The sequence below is a fragment of the Balaenoptera physalus genome, assembly GCF_965194825.1.
Source record: "Balaenoptera physalus genome assembly, chromosome: 7".
NCBI classification, from domain to species: Eukaryota; Metazoa; Chordata; class Mammalia; order Artiodactyla; family Balaenopteridae; genus Balaenoptera; species Balaenoptera physalus.
In genome coordinates this window covers 30,816,879-30,836,982 of record NC_138886.1, presented here as the reverse complement: position 1 = coordinate 30,836,982, position 20,104 = coordinate 30,816,879, and the positions used below count along the sequence as shown (strand labels likewise).

General features: G+C 39.8%; 1 protein-coding gene across 3 annotated transcripts; it reads left to right on the top strand.

Moving 5' to 3' along the window:
* The first annotated feature begins 70 nt into the window (after window positions 1-70).
* On the top strand, window positions 71-16,842 carry ZNF189 (zinc finger protein 189). 3 transcript variants are annotated; one of them, XM_082468655.1, is made up of 3 exons: window positions 71-534; window positions 1,268-1,349; window positions 8,791-16,842. In XM_082468655.1, the coding sequence occupies exons 1-3, from the start codon at window positions 502-504 to the stop codon at window positions 10,509-10,511; spliced, it is 1,836 nt and encodes a 611-aa protein (XP_082324781.1). In that variant the 5' UTR covers window positions 71-501; the 3' UTR covers window positions 10,512-16,842. The 3 variants fall into 3 exon arrangements, with proteins under 3 accessions (XP_082324781.1, XP_082324780.1, XP_082324779.1); XM_082468654.1 differs by having other exon boundaries at window positions 1,265-1,349; XM_082468653.1 differs by having other exon boundaries at window positions 1,223-1,349.
* The last annotated feature ends 3,262 nt before the right edge of the window (window positions 16,843-20,104 follow it).

Genomic DNA, 20,104 nt, shown 5'->3' with positions numbered 1-20,104 from the left:
GTAAGCTTAGTGGCAGGTGTTCCCTTTTTTCCTCGGTTAAGACTCATCAGCGGCTCCCTCACCCTTTGTACTCCGGGAAGTGTAGTTCGGTAGCCATTGCCAGGGGAGGCTGGACCCAGGAGCTCTCTCGTAGCATGACGGGAGTTGTAGTTGAGGGGCGTCCCGGGAAGGTTCCGGGTGACGCCTTCTGGTCCGGGGGCGGGCGAGCATAGCGCTCTTTGGCTGAAAGCAGCAGGAACGGGCAACCGGGAGGAGGCTCCAGCGAGGCCTGAAAGCGGCGCAGCCAGGCAGGGGAGGGGTTTCGGGGTGGGGGCGGCCAAGTAGCGCATCTGACATGCTGCTGGGGTCGTGACCGCTCGGGGACCGAGGCAGGACCTGGCCAGATCCAGCCTGGAGGCCTCGCCTTCTTCGGGCCTAATCTTCAGCGGCCGGGTAGGCCTTGCCAGAGGCTCCTTTTCGTGCGGCCACCCCGTATTCCTGCCCTGATTTTCTGTCCGAGAGATGGCCTCGCCTAGCCCCCCGCCAGAGCCAAAGGTAAGTCGCCCCTCAGGGTATCCCCGTTCTCTCGCCGTTCCGAGCTAGGCCACGCCACCGCCCCCCCACCTCTCGGGTCGCGGTCTTGAGGGCCAGCGCGGTGCGGTGAAGTACCCCCTGGTACACTGGGGTGCCGTTCGCGATCAAACTGCCCACTGGCTCCGTTTTTCAAGAGCGACTTGATAAATCAGCTAAAGAAAATTGGTAATGCTCCAAACTAGCGTTTTCATTTACGAATGTTTCCAGGTGAGGTATCTTTTTTGATCCTCGCCTGTGTCTTCTACACCTGCCGAGATGCCTGGACCCAAAGTAGACGCTTAGAGAAATTTGAATTGAAACGGGTCTCAAGGCAGTGCTTGTAGAGAATCGAGCGGGGCAATGAGGTGCAGGAAACTTGGGAAGGCCTTGGGGCAGCTTACTAAGATTCAAATATTAGGGCATAATTAGTAAACCAGAAAGCCTTATCCTTAGGTTCCTCACTACAGAGGACAAAGATCCAGCTCAGTTATCCTCTGATTTGAGGTGCCTGTCTGAATTCTGTCGGTTCCCAGAATTGGGCCCCATTTGGAACTCTTAGTATCATGTTCCTCCTAGCCTACCCGGCCCTGACAAGTGACTGTTTCTGCTACTTTCAGTGGCAGAATTGTCCTTGAGACAAGAACTGACTACAGAAATCATACTGTTTCAGGGGTTGCTGACATTTGAGGATGTGGCTGTGTTTTTTACCCAGGAGGAGTGGGATTATCTGGATCCAGCTCAGAGAAGCCTGTATAAAGATGTCATGATGGAGAATTATGGAAACCTGGTCTCACTGGGTAAGAATCTGCTGTTTCTCTGATTAAAATATCTAAGAAACTATAAGAAATCAGAACACTTGAACTAGCACCGTACCAAACTGCTTTCTTCCAAAGTTCTGATTCAAACCTTTCAGCCATGGATTGTTTCCATGACTCTCATCCCTACCGTTCTTGCAATGACCAAAATACAAGCTTTTCTGGCTTCCTGTCTTCGTAATCTCATTCCCATATTGCTCTGTACTTTCCCTCCTGGCTCATCCTCCCACTGCTTTCCTCCCACCCCTTTTCACTCTGCCTTCTGGAGCCCCTGTTCCTCTTCACATAATGTTCCCTACCCCTCCTGGCCTTAACTGAAACCTGGCACTTTCCCAAGGACACCACTTCTCTGGCAGGGGCTGCTTATTCTCCTACATCCTCTTCCTTCCTCTCATCCTTTGTCTCAAGGCTGAAAGGGAAAAATAATTGTTCTCCTAACTTTTCAGTGCTGTTCCCAAAGCATTCGTTTTCCACCTTCAAACACAGTTTCTCTCTTTTGAGGTCTCAGCTGTCTTGCCCTACCCTCTCAATTCCTTTCCACTATCATCTGTCAACTTTTTTGGTTCCTCACACATAGATTTTGTCACATTTCAGAATCTTCTCTTTGCTAACCCATACCATTGATCATGCTGTCATTACTTCAGCCTCACTGTATCTTGACCATATTGTCTTCAGGGACCCTGCTTTCCATTTTTATTCAGCACCTCACATCAATGATCATACCCTCAATTTTGTCATTACAGGCAAATCTTAAACCCCAATATCTTATACTTTGACCAATATTTTTGTTCAGGCAGTAGATGTTTATCGACTATAACTAAACAGGGGTTACCAAAACAGACATGATCTCTGCCCACGTGGAGCTTACTGTAAATTCTTACCTGTCTACTTTTCCTACCAAACCTATTTATTCTTTTTTTTTTTTTTAAATAAATTTATTTATTTATTTATTTATTTTTGGCTGCGTTGGGTCTTCGTTGCTGTGGGTGGGCTTTCTCTAGTTGCGGCGAGCAGGGACTACTCTTTGTTGCGGTGCACGGGCTTCTCATCGTGGTGGCTTCTCTTGTTGCAGAGCACGGGCTCTAGGCACGTGGGCTTCAGTCGTTGTGGCACACGGGTTCAGTAGTTGTGGCGCACGGGCTTAGTTGCTCCATGGCATGTGGGATCTTCCTGGATCAGGGATCGAACCCATGTGCCCTGCATTGGCAGGCAGAGTCTTAACCACTGTGCCACCAGGGAAGTCCAAACCTATTTATTCTTAATCTTTCCTGTTCCTTGACTTCGTTTTTCCCCCAGACTCTCGATCCCCTCCTGACTTCACCTCGTCTAATCCATGGACCTATATATAAAATGATCACCAGCATGCTCTCTTGCCACCTTGTCATTATGTTCTACCCATTCTGCAAACTTCAAATCCTGTACTGATTATAAAATCTGCCTTTACTTTTCTCCTACCTAAGTTGCTAAACACAGCTAGAGAAATTTTTTATCCGAACGGATTGGTGCCCTGTATATATACATGGCTTTTCTTTTCTTCTAGTCTCCACTGGGTTTTCACATTTCAGCTAATTTTTTATCATTGATTTGCTCATGCCCCTGTTCCTTTTAGTGACTATTCCAAAAACTTAGAGAGTTTTCCTTGGGTCCATCACTCAGTGGTGGACCTCACCTTCTGTTTCACAGAGAAGATAGTGGCCACTACACATGAACTCTCAAGTTTTCTGCCCCTCATTGCACAGTTAAGGTTGCCTGTCTTCTCACATTCTCCAAGAATTTATCAGTCTTTTTTTTTTTTTCTTATAGTTTCAGTCTCTATTCTTTCTCCCCTGGTACCTTTATTCTGATGATAGATATGTTAGTGGCTCTAGAACTCCCCTTTGAGCCACAGTCTCTCTTGCTGCTCCCTGTAACCTACTACTTGTTTGCTTCACAGCCAGATTTTTGTAAGAGTAGTTAAGGTGTGTTCTCTACTTCTTTACCTCCCATTATCTCTAATCCCCTTTTTGTGCCTCTACCACTTGCGTTCAGTTGTTTAACATTGGTCTATAATAACCCAATTATCAAATGCAGTAGACTCTTTTTGGACTGTATTTAATTCTTCTCTATAGATATTTGCAAGTTTTTGTTGCTTCCTTCTATTGCCTTGCATTCTCAGGCTTCCTCTCAGACTATATACCTTCTTTGGCAGACCTTATTTACACTCAGGTCATCAGCTACTGCTATGTGATGGTAAGTCCCAAATCTTAATCTCTACTTAAGAGAGGCAGTATGGAACCTAACTGTCCAAGTAAAAATCCTGATTCCACCGCTTACTAGCCTTGTGACTATGGGTGAATTACTTAACCTTTCTGTGCCTGTTTCTTTTTTTTTTTTAATATAAAATGGAAATAATAATAGCACTTACTTCTTAGGATTATTGTGAGCATTAACTCAGTTAATATATGTAAAGCATTTAGGACACTGACCAGCATGTAGTAAGTACAATATAAACATCAATTGTTATCTTCATCATCATTGTCATTATCTTCTCTGTTGATCCAACTTCTTAGTCATCTCCTTTTGAAGACCACATAAATAACGCAGATAATCCACTAAGATCTCAAGGGCCTCCTCTTCAGAATTAAGTACTCCTTTCTCTGTGCTATCTTGTATACGCTTCCATTGTTGAATTTATTACAGTGTACTATAATCATTATGTTATTTCTCTAAACAGACTGATCTTCAAGAGGACAGTAACTGTATTTTTTTTTCATTTGATTTCTTCAGCACTTAGCACAGAGCCAGGCATGTATTATATGCTTCTTAAATATTTGGGTGACTGAGTGAATATAATTAAGACTCATTATCTTTTGACAAAATTATTGCATTAGCCTGTAAACTAGCCCTGTGCTTCCAGTCTCCCTTTATTCTAATATGTTCTGTTTACTGCCACCAAAGTGATTTTGTGTTACTTAACTGCTTATAACTTTTGGTGATTTCTGACAGCTTAAAGGATAAAAATCTTAATTTTTTGTCCTACATACTAGCACCTCCTTATTTAGCCCCTGCCTAGCTTTCTAACCTCATCTGTTATTTCCAGGATACCACTTCAGTCTCCAGCCATGTCAGGCTAGGTATTTTTTTCCATTTAGCTATGGTATCTCTGAGTCACTGACAGCTTTTTCCACCCATATGGTGTCCTGGTTGATAATACCAGGCAAATGCCCAGCCTTGCCTGTGCCTAGTACTGTAAAATGGCAGTGAGCCCATCTGTGATCTCCTACTTTTAGGCTCTCTTCTTTATTGTAGCTGAAATACAGCTTTTCATCAGTTATTATTTCTCCCCCCACAATCTTTTCGTCCTCCTCTGTAAACTCTATATCCATCCCCTTGATGAGTGCTCCCTTGATGAGAGATTACGATTACTAAACTATTCCACTATAGTGTTTTCCTCCACTTCATCCTGTTGCTCTACTTAACACAACTCATCTAGCTTTGTAATTTTGCCTCTTCAGTCATACCTATCCTTTCTATTTTTCTTTAAAAACTTTAAGAACTATATTGATGATACAGCTGACAGCTTGATCTCTTAGTTCTTGATCTTTCAGTTCTTTCAGCTAAAATAGACTTCTTTGGTTTTAATGACTTATCGCCAGACAACTTGAGCCAGATTGGACCTTGACAGAATTGGGAATTGCTGTACCTATAAGACCTTAAATTCATCGTTTTCCTCCTTTAATTACAGTCTCTTTCCAATTATTTGTTCAACTACTCATTCATTCGATAAATAATTATAAAGCACTGTGCTAGGCCTAGGAATGCAAGTCCTTCCCCATTCTCTCATTCTTTTACCTAGAAAACTGAGAGGCAACTGTCTACTCTAGAAAAATTAGCTATGACCAGAGGATGGGAACATACAAGCACGGCAGATACCTCAGAAGGTGGTTATAGCTACCAAGCCCAGGTCTAATGGCTAGTCATTTCTAGGCTGCCATGTGTGGAAGCCTAGACTCACTTATTTTACCTGTCTTTCTGTTTGACCTATTTGTTTTCATGGCGGTGCCTCTCTGTTTTATTTACTTCAGCAATACATTATATTTCATGTCTGGTAAGATTAAGTCACTCATATTCTCTTTCAGGGTATACAGTTGACCTTTGAACAACACGGGTTTGAAATGCTTGAGTTCTCTTATACATTACTTTTTTTCACTAAATATGTAGTACAGTACTACACAGTCTGTGGTTGGTTGAATCTGCGGGTGCAGAACCATGGATATGGAGGGCCAACTGTAAAGTTATATGTGGATTTTCAACAGTGTGGAGGGTCAGTGCCCCTAACCCTCGTGTTGTTCAAGGGTCAACTGTACTTAACTAGTTTTCTGCATTCTTCTGGTTGAAATTTAGATTACTTGGAGTTTTTTAACTGGCTCGTGGGATTTTTGTTGGAATACAGTTAGGTTTGTTGGTTGGTTTGGGAAGAAATAAGATCCTTATAATGTTGAATCTCTTTGGCAGTTTGGTTGACTCTATTTAATTGTCTATGTCCTTCAGAAAAATTGTATGGATTATTTTTATGAATCTTGCATTTCTTGTAGATACATTCCTAGGTTTTATGGTTTTTATTATCATGAAGAGCATATTTTATCTTTCTATAATATTTACTAACTGGTTATTCTTGGTAGTAAGAACCAGTATTTGTTTTATATGTTAGTCCTGTCATCACTATTATATTTCATTTAATTCTTTTAGGAATTTTGGGTAGGCATTCATATCATCTGCAAATAATGTAATTTTGTATTATTCCTTTGAGTAAAACCCTGGAACAATATCCACTGGGTAAACATTATGAAGAAACTTTACCTTCTCAAAAAGAACTTACAATCCAATGGAAAAGACAAACAGTTAAAAGTACAGTGTAATAATACTATAATGCAGTCATGGACAAGGGCTGGTGATCAAAAACAGAGCGCTTAAATCGTCTGTTGGACTAAGTGAAGGCTTTATAGAGGAACTGTTGCTTTGCACTGAATCTTAAAGAGAAACCAAGAGTTTCCCAAGTAAACAATGTTGGTGGACATTTCATAAATGAGATATGCAAAGAAATGGCATAAAAGACTAAAGCACAAGCAATTTGCCCACTTGAAGTGTGAGAGCATGGGTAGGAGGGTGAATTAAAGCTTAAGAGACCTCATGAAGTGCTGAGCATCATTGTGTAAAGCGATTTGATTTGATTTTAGAGATAATGGAGTGCTAGTGAATCTATAGGTGGTGACATGATTAGAATTCCATTTTATGAAAATCTCTCTGGATTCAGTGAAATAGATACAGCCTAAAGACAAGAGCCAAGGATTATTAGATGGCTTTTGCAATAATCCAAGGAAATTTAAGTGGCAGTATTCAGAGGGTGTGTATATAGAGCAAGATAAGGATGTAAACATGGGTAACAATAACCTTAAACAGTTGACAAAGGAAGAGAAATACATGAGGGAAATGTATTAGAAAAGGGCAAAGAAAAGAAGTAGGGAGGGAACTAGAATATAATAGCATAGAAACCAAAAACAGTGTCAAGAAACAGGAACAGTCCACAGTATCAGATGCTGCTGAGTAAAATATGGCCTAAAAATGTCCATGGTATTTGTTACTTGAGAGTCATTGGTGATTTAATAAGAAGTTTCTCTAGATTCTGGAAACAGAAACCAGATTTTAGAGTAGGTTGTAGAATAGATTGAATGGGAAGAGGCTGGTCATTGAGAACATAGGAAATGGAGAGGAACAGTGTTAAGATGTTTTTCAAAGCTTGGGTTTCATCTAGAAAAGGATTTCAGGTTCAGGATAAAGTTGGATATATTTGTATGTTAGTAGGAAGGTGTCAATGGGGAATACAGATTGAAGAAAGAGGAAGAAATGGTAATAATTGAACGAGTGCCCAGAGGCAAGTGGGATCAAGAGAGAGTAGATGAATTAGCCTTGGATAAGAATGGGATATATCTTCATGTACCACTGAAGGTAATTTTATAGGTAGGAGGTAGAATGGTGAGGGAGTTCTCTCATCCTTTTTCATTGAGTGAAAGAAAACACAGTGTACTGAAAGTGAATTTGAGAGAGAGCACTATAAGTAGACTTAAGCAGAAATAAAGTTTCTTAGGGGAATAAGAAGAAGTTTTTTTCGAATAAAATGACTGGTTTGAAGTAAGTAAAAAGAAAATTCAAAGATGACTCCACAGTTAGAAGACTAGAAAATTGAAAGAAAAGAGGAAGTCTAAAAAGGGAAATTGTTTAGGGCCAAATATAAATTTGGTGGTGATGCAATCTTCTCATGGAGTTATCCAACAGGCAGCAAGAGACAGAAAATCAGGGAAGAAGTCAGAGGCAGACTTAAGTGTCCTCTATGCTGCTCTGTTATATCATAGACCATTATGTTATCTTTCTTCCAACGCATGCAAGATTATCATTTCTCAGATGTCATGCAGACTCTCAGTTGGAAACAGATGGTTCCAACTTGTGTCTTATATCTTTAAAGGCATGAGAATTATGTATACTTGAAGAATGTAGTATTTGTGGTAGGTGAAGTCATAAGCTACCACAGACTGTTCTTTTTCTTAATTTCTTCCATTAGCTCTAACCATGTTCCTTTTGGGGTTTTTTTCTGTTTTTCTATATCAGAGTCCATGTCACTTCAACCCAGTTTTTTAAAAGCCATTTGTCTCTTGATGTAGGAGCTATTTTACTTAATATTTTCTTTACCATATTATATTCTTTCCCCATTTGTACTTGTCACCCATTCCATTTGGTAGGGGGCTTCTTGCCTTATCTCTAAATCCCAACTCATTATACAATGCCTGCAGTGCTTTTGATCACAATAAATAAATTCTTATTAATGAATGAATTGTTGTTTCCCCTGGTTTTTGTCTTTTATCCTTCTCAGCATCATTTTATATGTTCTTTTATGTCAGTTATTTGGTTTATTCACATTCCCATACTGCTACCTCATCCTAAATTTTCCTGAACCTACTGTTTTCTTCCCATGTTATCCTTTCTTCCTTGATAGGCTAGTTTATCCTGCCACTGCTTGTTTTACTTCTTTGTTTGCCCATCTTACCTTGAATAATTCGTTGTTGATTTATCAGCCCTTCCTCCTTTCTCCTACTGATGCATTTTGTGCCTCGTAAACACTCTTTTCATACCCTTTCTCCAAGAAAAACATTTCATTTTATCAGATAACTAATACTAAATAAATATTTATATAGCTTGTACTGTTTGCCAGGTAGTTCTAAATGCTTTATGTATATGAACTAATGTAATCATCACAAGGATGCTGTGATGTAGTAAACTACATTTTATGCACATAGTAGATCATTTATCTTAATTATCTTATTTTTCTGACAGTTTCTCCTTGCTGGCAAAGAGCTAGGCTGATGTGTCTATTTTCCATTTATTATTCCAGATGTTTTGAACAGAGATAAAGATGAGGAGCCAACTGTGAAACAAGAAATTGAGGAAATTGAGGAAGAAGTGGAACCACAGGGTGTAATAGTTACAAGAATCAAAAGTGAAATTGACCAGGATCCTATGGGTAGAGAAACCTTTGAACTTGTTGGTAGGTTAGATAAACAGAGAGGAATCTTCTTATGGGAAATACCAAGGGAATCTTTGACCCAGGAACAAAGAATGTTCAGAGGAAACACTAGCATTATCCGTAAGAGACCAAATTCAGAAGAGAAATGTCATAAATGTGAAGAATGTGGAAAGGGTTTTGTCCGCAAGGCTCATTTCATTCAGCATCAAAGGGTCCATACGGGAGAAAAACCTTTTCAATGTAATGAATGTGGGAAAAGTTTCAGTCGCAGTTCATTTGTTATTGAACATCAGAGAATTCACACTGGGGAAAGGCCCTATGAGTGTAATTACTGTGGAAAAACCTTTAGTGTGAGCTCAACCCTTATTAGACATCAGAGAATCCACACTGGAGAGAGACCCTATCAGTGTAACCAATGTAAACAGAGCTTCAGCCAGAGAAGAAGCCTTGTTAAACATCAAAGGATTCACACAGGTGAGAAACCCCATAAATGTAGTGACTGTGGGAAAGCCTTCAGTTGGAAGTCACACCTGATTGAACATCAGAGAACTCATACTGGTGAGAAACCCTATCACTGTACCAAATGTAAGAAAAGCTTTAGTCGAAATTCATTACTTGTTGAACATCAGAGAATTCACACTGGGGAAAGACCCCATAAATGTGGTGAATGTGGGAAAGCCTTTAGATTAAGTACATACCTTATACAACACCAAAAAATCCACACTGGTGAGAAGCCTTTTCTTTGTATTGAATGTGGAAAAAGCTTCAGTCGGAGCTCATTCCTTATTGAACATCAGAGGATCCATACAGGTGAAAGACCTTATCAGTGCAAAGAGTGTGGGAAAAGCTTCAGTCAACTTTGCAACCTTACTCGTCATCAGAGAATTCATACAGGGGACAAACCCCATAAATGTGAGGAATGTGGAAAAGCCTTTAGTAGAAGCTCAGGTCTTATTCAGCATCAGAGAATCCACACCAGAGAGAAGACTTATTCATACAATGAAACCAAGGAAAGTTTTGATCCAAATTGCAGTCTTATTATACAGCAGGAAGTCTACCCTAAGGAAAAATCTTATAAATGTGATGAATGTGGGAAAACTTTTAGTGTCAGTGCTCATCTTGTACAACATCAAAGAATCCACACTGGTGAAAAGCCCTACCTATGTACTGTATGTGGGAAAAGCTTCAGTCGGAGCTCATTTCTTATTGAACACCAGAGAATCCACACTGGTGAGAGACCCTATCTGTGCAGACAGTGTGGCAAAAGTTTTAGTCAACTCTGTAATCTTATTCGACATCAGGGTGTTCACACAGGTAATAAACCCCATAAATGTGATGAATGTGGGAAGGCTTTTAGCCGGAACTCAGGCCTTATTCAGCATCAGAGAATACACACAGGAGAAAAACCTTATAAGTGTGAGAAGTGTGACAAAAGTTTCAGTCAACAGCGCAGCCTTGTCAACCATCAGAAGACCCATGCAGAGGTGAAAATTCAAGAAACCCACGAATGTGATGCTTGTGGGGAAGCCTTCAATTGCCATATATCTCTTATTCAGCATCAAAAATTGCACACTACATGGATGCAGTAAACGTAGAGAAATACTTAAGCTTGGTTTGACTTGAGACCAGCTACCCAAGTGCAGTTTCAGTATGGCTCAACATGAGTCAAGAGTTAGTGATAAAGCAGGTTCTCTTTGGCCTCAGGCAAATGGTTTCTAAAGATTCTGTGAATAATAGGCAGCTGCCCACAGGCAGTTGAAGACTTCCATTACTCTTTGTTTTGATGATCATAGAGAAAGACTCAGTAATTTAAGCATCTTTCTTTTACAAATCTTTCAGCAGAGAGGTTAAACCCAGGTTCAGAGCACTTAGTTATAATTAATAAAGGGAGAAGAACAAAGTTACATTGGCGTAAGGGAATCGGAAGCAGCTGATGTTAGAAAACTAGCATAATTTCTCAGAGTCCTCTGGCACCATAGTATATGGTGGTTCTTTCAGTTCCATGGTATGTTTGGCTATGCATGCCAAAGTCCAATACTTAAGCATATGCTTAAGTTTTCAAGGAAACAAAACCCCCATTTTTAAAAAAACTGGCATCCAAAGCTTTTGTCATTGTCTAATCCAGTTGTTTGGCATGTGGGTTAAAGGCCGTTCCAATGCCATGTGGTTCCCAGATCTGTGAAATGAGTGGACCATTAATTTTACATATAAAGTAAATGTACAGATTATGTGAGTAATTAACAAACCTAGCAAAGGTGTTACCAAGGAGCCTTTGGGAGTGCCTTTTCTTTTTTCCCAAGATGGGCCCAAAAAGGTGGAGGAAGACACTGTTCTTTTTGTGCCCTCCAATCTGTGAAAGATATTTGTAGTCCTAGACAAATTAAATCTTATTCCTCCATTACCAGTAGCATGTGAAAGTGTAAATATTTTGATTACCAAGAGTTGGAAATAAAAAGACCTGGAGTCTATGCTAGGAAGCTGAGATATTTTGGTATTGCTTTGATTTTTATGGTAACTAGACTTTGCATGCAATTTTAAAATTCTTATTTCTGGTTCTAGGGCTTCCCTTAGTTAATGGTTATTATAAACCTATTAATTCATCTCTTCTAATCATTAAACCTGTTTTGTTTTTTGCTTTGTGTAAGAGTTATTTGTTACTCTAGTGTAAAATCTATCCTGTCAAATATATTACAGCATTTAAAAATTAGAATCAAGGATTTAAAGGAAGTTGCTCTCACTTGTTCTACCTCTGACTCGTTACCTTTTCTGGGATAGTTCAATTAAGGTTAAATCCAGGTTCTTTAGTTCCTGAGTATATAATTCCAAATCACCAGCAGTCGGTAATTCTAATTTCCTAACGGTTTAAGCAAAAGACCTCACTTTCTCCTATAACCTAGACATTCTAAACATCACCTCCAAACTTTCATCTTCCCATCTCTGAATATGTGCGTATGTGTGTGTGCATGCACACGTAAATGTGGATGTTATGGTATGTGTAGAAATACGCCCCTCTTTGTACACTTCCTTATTCAAATTAAGTACTCATAGTTACCATATAGTTAACTTTTCAAAACAGAGTTTGTAACTCAGTGAAAAGTACAAAAGGTAGCTGATAATGCACTTAATTTTTCAATAAAATTATCCTCCTGCCCTAAATCTCCCTGTTTTACTTGTTCTGCACTAGTGGTTCCCCAGCCCAGAGTCACAACTAAGAATGAGGTTCTTAGAAATCCAGAGATGGAATCCTGTGTTTTGAAAAACCTAACACAAAGTGTATGTTTTCACTGCATGCACACGAAAACATTTCTCTGCTTTTTGCTGAAATTGCATTGTATCATGTATGACTGTCTTGCTGAGCAGAAGTTCTGGCTGTTGGCCTCACTGTAATTTGGGGCCATGGTCATTTGAGATATTCCTAAAAGTACATAATTTTTAACATCCTTGAATGTGAATCTGGAGTGACAGCTCCAAACTCCAGTAACAGCGAAACAGTTCTTGCTTATGTATACAATTCATTGGCTGTAAAAAGCATAGCCCAAAAAGGTGATTTTTTTTTTTTTAAAGCAAGTCCACTGCAGTATACACTATTTTACAAGAAAAAGACAGAAATGTGCGGAGGACTTTAGAGAGGGATATGAAGTGCCTAGAGGATGAGGGAAGGAGAAAGTTAAATCTTTCAAGAGGAAATAATGCCTAAGATGAGACTAAAAGACAAGTACCAGGAAAGATGAATACTGTCTGAAGACGAAGTTGTGAGAGGATCTGGTAGCTACAGAGTGAACTGATTGCTTGGTGATGGGAATGTGGCAGGAGGTAAGGTGCCCATAAACAAGAGTTGTAGTGCTAAAGAGATAGGACTTGATTTCTCCTGAAATCCTGTGGTAATGTTTTCCTTGTAGGTAAGTATGGTGTGTGTAAGAAAAGGACGCATTTTAATAATATAGCTCAGTGAATTTTCACAACTAAACCTCTATATAACTGGTACCCAGCTTAAATATTACTGGTACCCCAGATTCTTCCCTTGGGTACCTTTCCAAATACTATGCACACAACACACATCTTGTGGTGCCTCCATTTTAACTCAAGAGACAATGTGGAAGTGAATAGGAGGGAAAAAATTGGCTCTTGACCTTTTTAAGATCTGGGGATCTTATCCTCAGGAAGTTGCACAAAGTAAGCATTCAAGGGCCTGTGGTTTCCGTGTTAACTTCAAGAGTCTCTTAGAGTAGTACTATTGAGAGATTGTGGTGTCTTTAAGGCAGTGGGAATGAAAGAAGGAGACGAACTTGAGAAATACAGAGTAAGACTTGATTGCTAATTGGATGAGGAGATTCAAGGTGGGTTTGGGTGGTTGGTATTCTTACTAAAAGGGTGGGGGAGGACAAAGTGCACCTGGTATGGAGTAAGGAATTAATTACTAAAGTTTTTGAACATGTAATATTTGGCTTCTCTGTGAGATAGACATGTCTGAAGATAATTGGAGATGGGGACATGGTGCACAAGGGAAGATCTAGGTTAGAAATTGATTTAGGACTTCACCAGTGTTTAGACACAGAAATGAATTAAGTAAGATTTAAGGAAAGAATAAAGCAAGAAAAGAAATCCAGAGATGGAATCCTGAGGCCCACTCTTGTTTAGTGGATGGGCAAGATTCAAAGGAGACAGGAACAGCCAGAAGTATCAAAAACCCAGTACATAGTGATAACTACTATAGGAAAGTGACCTAGAAGAGTGCTGCAGAGACATCAAAGAAGGGTTGAAGAGTGTCCTTTAGATTGGATAATTAGAAAGTCATTAATGAGTACTATAAGAACAGCTTCTGAAATTGGGAAGGGCCAGTTTTAAGGGCTTAAATAGTGTCTGAAGAGTGTAGATCATCAATTCTCAAATACTATCAATTCATGGTGAAAAGTTTACTATTCTACATTCAAATGGTAAAAACAAGGACAATAGAGTAGCCTTGTAAAAAAGCTAAATTGATTCAAGAACTTAATCTTTTTCTGAAATAATGCCCCCCTTTTAAAATAAAAAAGTCCTTTCATGGAATAATAGTAATTTTGGCCTGTTGAATGTATGTCTTTAGTTAAAAAAAATGGCAATCCTTTTTTTATTATTCGTCTTAATTTTACTGGTCTGTAAAAGGGAATAAAAAGTAGATTGTGAATATGAGGAGGGATATAGATCAAGACTAAAGAGAAAAAGTATTTTTCCATTCTGAATAGATAGCCAGTTGAGGGAGAAGTTGAAGATAAAGGAGAGCAGATGGAAATTGATTCATTCAAAAATAAATTTTAGCACTAATGGAAGGATTTACTATGGAGGCTTTCTTCCTCCCATTTGGGAGAAAAGGAAAGAGGACAGATTTAGTGTCTGGGGGAAGGGGAAGAAACAGAATACACTTGAGATGACCCATTTTCAAAAAATAGTCAAATTCATGTTTTGAGAGTCAGGGAAGGAGAGGGATGGCCACCATGAGGGGTAGAGTTGGGAGCCTTGTCAATAGTAAAAGTTTGGAGTAGCAATTAGGGACAATGGAAGAGAGAACCAAACAAAAACTTGGAGAGGGCTTGTGGGGTTTTGTTTAGGGCCCCACTAAAGTAAAAGACTGAACTTTTAATGGCATTACTCAAATTCCTTATGGGAATTAACACATGGAACAATTTTGAAAGAAAATTAGGGTTAAAGTAGATGAAGCAAAATATTATGTTTTGGGGTTCTCCAGAGAAACAGAACCAATAAACCAATAGGATGGATGGATGGATAGATAGATAATAAGAATTGGCTCGTGTGATTATGGAGTACAAGAAGTCCCATGGTATGCTGTTCATAAGCTGGAAAACTGAAAGCCAATGATGTAATTCAATCTGAGTCCAAAGGAGCTTAAGAACCAGGAGCGCTGATGTCCAAGGACAGAAGATGGATGCCCCACTTGGGCAGAGAACAAATTTGACCTCATTCATTTTTGTTTGATGCAGGCCCTCAACAAATTGGATAATGCACATCAGCATGGTTGAGGGCAATCTTCTTTACTCAGTCTAAGGACTTAAATAGAAATCTCTTTCAGAAAATCTCTTTCAGAAACACCCTCAATAGACACACCCAGAAACAATGTTTCACCAACATCCCTTAGTCTAGCGGAGTTGAAACATAAAATTAGCCATCACAGTAGGTAACAGTTTAAAATGAGCAGGTGGAGAGGGTGTGGAGAAAAGGGAACCCTCTTGCACTGCTGGTGGGAATGTAAATTGAAACAGCCACTGTGGAGAACAGTATGGAGGTTCCTTAAAAAACTAAAAATAGAACTACCGTATGACCCAGCAATCCCACTACTGGGCATATACCCTGAGAAAACCATAATTCAAAAGGACACATGTACCCCAATGTTCATTGCAGCACTATTTATCATAGCCAGGTCATGGAAACAACCTAAATGTCCAACAACAGATGAATGGCTAAAGAAGATGTACATATATACAATGTAATATTAGCCATAAAAAGGAATGAAACTGGGTCATTTGTAGAGATATGGATGGGTCTAGAGTCTGTCATACAGAGTGAAGTAAGCCAGAAAGAGAAAAACAAACATCATATATTAACACATTTATGTGGAATCTAGAAAAATTGTACAGATGAACCTATTTGCAGGGCAGGAATAGAGATGTAGACGTAGAGAACGGACATGTGGACACAGGGGGAAAGGGAGGGTGGGATGAAATGGGAGATTAGGACTGACCTATCTACACTACCATGCCTAAAATAAATAGCTAGTGGGAACACGCTATAAAGCACAGGAAGCTCAGCTTGGTGCTCTGTGACGACCTAGATGGGTGGGATGTGGAGTGGGGGGTTGGAGGGAGGTCTAAGAGGGAGGGGATATAGGTATACATATAGCTGATTCACTTCATTGTACGGCAGAAACTAACACAACATTGTAAAGCAATTATACTCCAATAAAAGAAAAATAAAATAAAATAAAATAAAATGGGCAGGTGAGGGAATTCCCTGGTGGTCCAGTGGTTAGGACTCAGTGCTTTTACTGCTGTAGGACTGGGTTCAATCCCTGGTTGGGGAAATAAGATCCTGCAAGCCACGCAGCACGGCCAAAGTAAATAAATAAATAAAATGAACAAGTGAAAGGAGTCTTTGGTGGCAAAAAAAAAAAAAAAAAGAATTTACTGTAATACTCCATTTCTCTGTAATTTTGATGAGTGAGGCCTTTCACTTTTATCTGTCTTCCTAAAGGAGGATGTTATCAGCAAATCTAGGGGCATACACAGCATACCCAGTTGAGCATATTTTCTTGCAGAGTACATTTCAACTTAAAAAAAAAATCTAGTTCAGATATTCCAATCATTTTTTGAAGTTATTGTTCCTAATTTGCATTGGTTATCATTCCTTCTCCACCGCCTTCAAAAATGTTTTGTGGCCTTGGGTATGGTAGGGATGAGTTGATTGGTTCTTTTTTTTGGCTGCGTTGGGTCTGTTGCTGCGCGCGGGCTTTCTCGAGTGGCAGCGAGTGGGGGCTACTCTTCGTTGTGGTGCGTGGGCTTCTCTTTGCAGTGGCTTCTCTCGTTGCAGAGCACGGGCTCTAGGCACATGGGCTTCAGTAGTTGTGGCTCGCGGGCTTAGTTGCTCCACGGCATGTGGGATCTTCCCGGACCAGGGATTGAAACTGTGTCCCCTGCACTGGCAGGCAGATTGTTAACCACTGTGCCATCAGGGAAGTCTGCGGGTTTCTTTTTAATTAAGGCCATCTCTATAACCTTGACGCATGGACAAACAGAAAAAGGCCAGATACATTTATTTACTGTACAAATGGTACAAATCCAATTAACATGTATTTTTTAAAATATCTGCCAGGTACTATGTTAATAGGATAGGTATTATTAGTTGCATAGTTGCATCCAGCAGTCCTTTATTCTCATTCCCTGGGGAGCGAACAGCAAGTCATATGTATTCCATAGCATAAAGACTGGGTGTAAAAAAATCACCCAGCTTTCCAAGACACCTAGTTTAGATACATTTTGCACAAATAAAACATAGTTCATATCTTTGCCTGTGCTATTTCCAGTCCAGGAGCCATGTTCTCAAGAACATACTTCTGATGTCAGTCCAATGACTAAGATAAACCTCTATATCACATAACAGTCATTGTGTCCCTGGATCCAAGAACTGCACTCTGACTTCTTTGGCCTGTAAATTCCCCCAGGTAAAACCAGGGCAGGACAAGGAAAAGTTGGAAGTGGCTGCATAAAGATGCCTTGACCTTGGATATCGTAAGAGAGAAGGGTAGAATTCTCTGACACCTGAGACCTCGGGCTACAGCTTAACCCTGGTTGTTGTGAACTGCTGGAAGAATTAGTGCTATGGTTAGAAGATGCTCTATATTTCACTGTGCCACCATACTCAAAGGGCTGAGTCTATGCATGTATGTAAGCCTCTTTTTGAGAATTAGATGTAAAAGAATTTTGAATTTTCATTTGTCTCAGTGCTTGCCTCTCAAGTTCCAGTATAACAGAGACTTATTAGGATGCTAAATAGCTGTGCTACATAAGGAGAGTTTGGGGGTGTTGTTTTCCCCAATCTAAAGACATCACATCCACTCACTGGCTTCCACCACCAAGAGGCTAGGCCCTATGTTGAACTGCTATTATGCACACTTAGCTGGCTTCCAGTTTCCTCCGAATCTTCTACATTCTAAAAACTAATTTTCAGCAATACCCTTCTATTATGTTATTCCCTGCTCAAAATTATTCACAGGTCCCTATTTCTCATCACTTCAAGGCAAAACTTTTCATAAAATCCCTGTCCTATCTACCCTCCCACTCTACTGTGCCACTCCACTTGGCCTCACCATTTTAACCTAATTTCCCATAATTTCCTCAAAATATACAACCTGAACTCTAGTCAGGACACAGTTTTCATCTTCACTTCCATTCCACTCAAGTGCCTATGCCATTCTTGAAGAGCCAACTGACAGAGAAAAATATAATATTTATACATGACTTATATACCTGTCACTTTGCATAAAATATTGCTAACCTCACAGCAACCCTATTTTATAGATGGGAAAACTGAGACTCAAGATCCCAAGATCATATAACTAGCAATAAACTGTCTGCAATTCATCCCACCTCCTTTGATTTCAGCACCTTGCCTATGCCACTGTAATTCAGCACATTATTGTGTACGATTTTGTTTAACTGTATCCTTGCCTTCCTCATCACAATGGTAAGCATACAAGGACCATGTAGTATCTTTACAGCACCAAGCATACAGTAGTGCTAAATGAATACTTGCCGACTGATTTTATATATGTCTACATATACTGACACCCAGTACTAAGTGTTAGACTATTTCAGGAGCCTTGGGACAGAGTATGTTACAGCTAGAAAACCATATATGAGTAATGAAAAAAGAGCTGTAACTGACTGTGTCGAGCTTTGCCATTACTCCTGTCTCAATTCATCCTCTCTAGAAAATAGGCTTAGAGAATTGGTGGCATTACATGAGCCCTCAGGGCTCTATTGAGCATGGATAGTTCATCTGTTACTCTAGAAGCATGGCAGATATTGTTCTAAGGACAAGTTCACAATTTTTTTTTTTAATTTTTTAATTTAGTTTTATGTATTTTTTTATACAGCAGGTGGTTCACAATTCTTTATCCGAGAGCTTTGAGGGTGTATGTGTTTTGGAAATCTGTATCCTTCATATTTTAGAGAGCAAATATATGTTTATGCTATACATTGCATAACTCCCTCTATAGGATCTGAGTCAGCATCTAAGATCAGACACATCTCTGCTTCCCATCAAGTGGAATCAAGATGACAGCCTTGAGTCAGGGTTTGCCACCAAATAATTTGCTGCAAACTTTTGAGAAAATTTTTGGTTTTTACAGCTTTCTGGATTTCAGAATTGTGGACAAGGGATTTTGAACATGTAATTGAGATGTACTGATTCATTTAATCTCTCAATAACTTGCGATACTATTATTTTGGAGCTGAAGAAACTGAACCACAGAAAGGTTGTATAAGGTGTCCAAGTTCACATGGCTAGGAAGCAGCAGAGCCAACGTTTGAACCTAGACTGTCTGACTCCAGAACCTGTGCTTTTCACCAACAAGAGTACTGCCTCCCCAGAGAACTTTGCAAATCACACTAGCCTAAGTCTCACCTACTGTTTATGTGACCTTGAACAACTGTCCTAGCACACTGAATGCCAGTTTCCTCCATTGTTGCTGTGAGTGAAATGTAGATGTCAGCTGGAGTCTTTTACCCCAGGACAGCTAGACCAGATAGTCTCGAAGTCCCATTCCTGATATGCCTAAAGCCTGCTTCAAGATTTCTGCAAGTTTTAGAGGCTTATATTCTCATTGTCACAGTTGGCTTCTGCTTCTGCTAAATCAATTCACATTATGAATCATTATGAGTCATCTCAGCATCTTGTTTTTGTAAAGGACGATGTGGACTCATATGTGAAGCTCAGCTCTCCCTCTCAAGAAGACAAATATGTTTAGACGGTTGATATTTCTCCCGTTCTCAAAAGTCTTTTAGTCACTTCCCCACAATTCCACATTGCCCTAGCTTCTGCCTGCCTTCTCTCTTTCCCCTCCTTTCTCATTTCTTCCTTTCTCCTCACTCATTTTCCTGCCCCTTCCCTCCCTTCTCTCCCTCTTCCTTTTCAGAGCAAAACCAAATTCCTCTTTTTTTATTCCTCCCAGCATTTAGTAATTTTTTCTTGGCCTCGGCTTTTGCTCCTTATGCCTTCAAGGTATCATCTTCTCCCAGTGAATTATCGAAGTGTTTTCTCACACAAAGGCAGCTCCTTTTCTAAGAGTTCCTTCCCTTTTGTCACCCTGTGATGTCCAACCTAAATGTCACCTCCTCCCTTTCTGCACCCAGCCATACTGACAGACTCTCCTCTACACTTCCCAACCCCCAGTCAATGGCATTTGTGTTTCTGGCTTAGCTACTCAAACTTAATTGTCTGGTATGCAAATACCATGGCTACCCTAAAGCTGAAACTTCTTTTAATTACTTTCAGTGCCTACTACCAGGTTTTATTTTTAGTAGGTGTTCAATAACTACTAGAATAAATCTGACAGTGTACCAAAAGCTAGGACGCAACTAATATATTCACTCAGTGATCACACAGTTAATAGGAACTGCAGTCTGTAACACTT

Bases quoted from the DNA above. Each gene is read 5' to 3' on its own strand.
- ZNF189 (XM_082468653.1), top strand. From the start codon at position 502: ATGGCCTCGCCTAGCCCCCCGCCAGAGCCAAAG. The intron at 535-1,222 runs GTAAGTCGCCCC...ATACTGTTTCAG, and splicing joins GCCCCCCGCCAGAGCCAAAG to GGGTTGCTGACATTTGAGGA. The intron at 1,350-8,790 runs GTAAGAATCTGC...TTATTATTCCAG, and splicing joins TGGAAACCTGGTCTCACTGG to ATGTTTTGAACAGAGATAAA.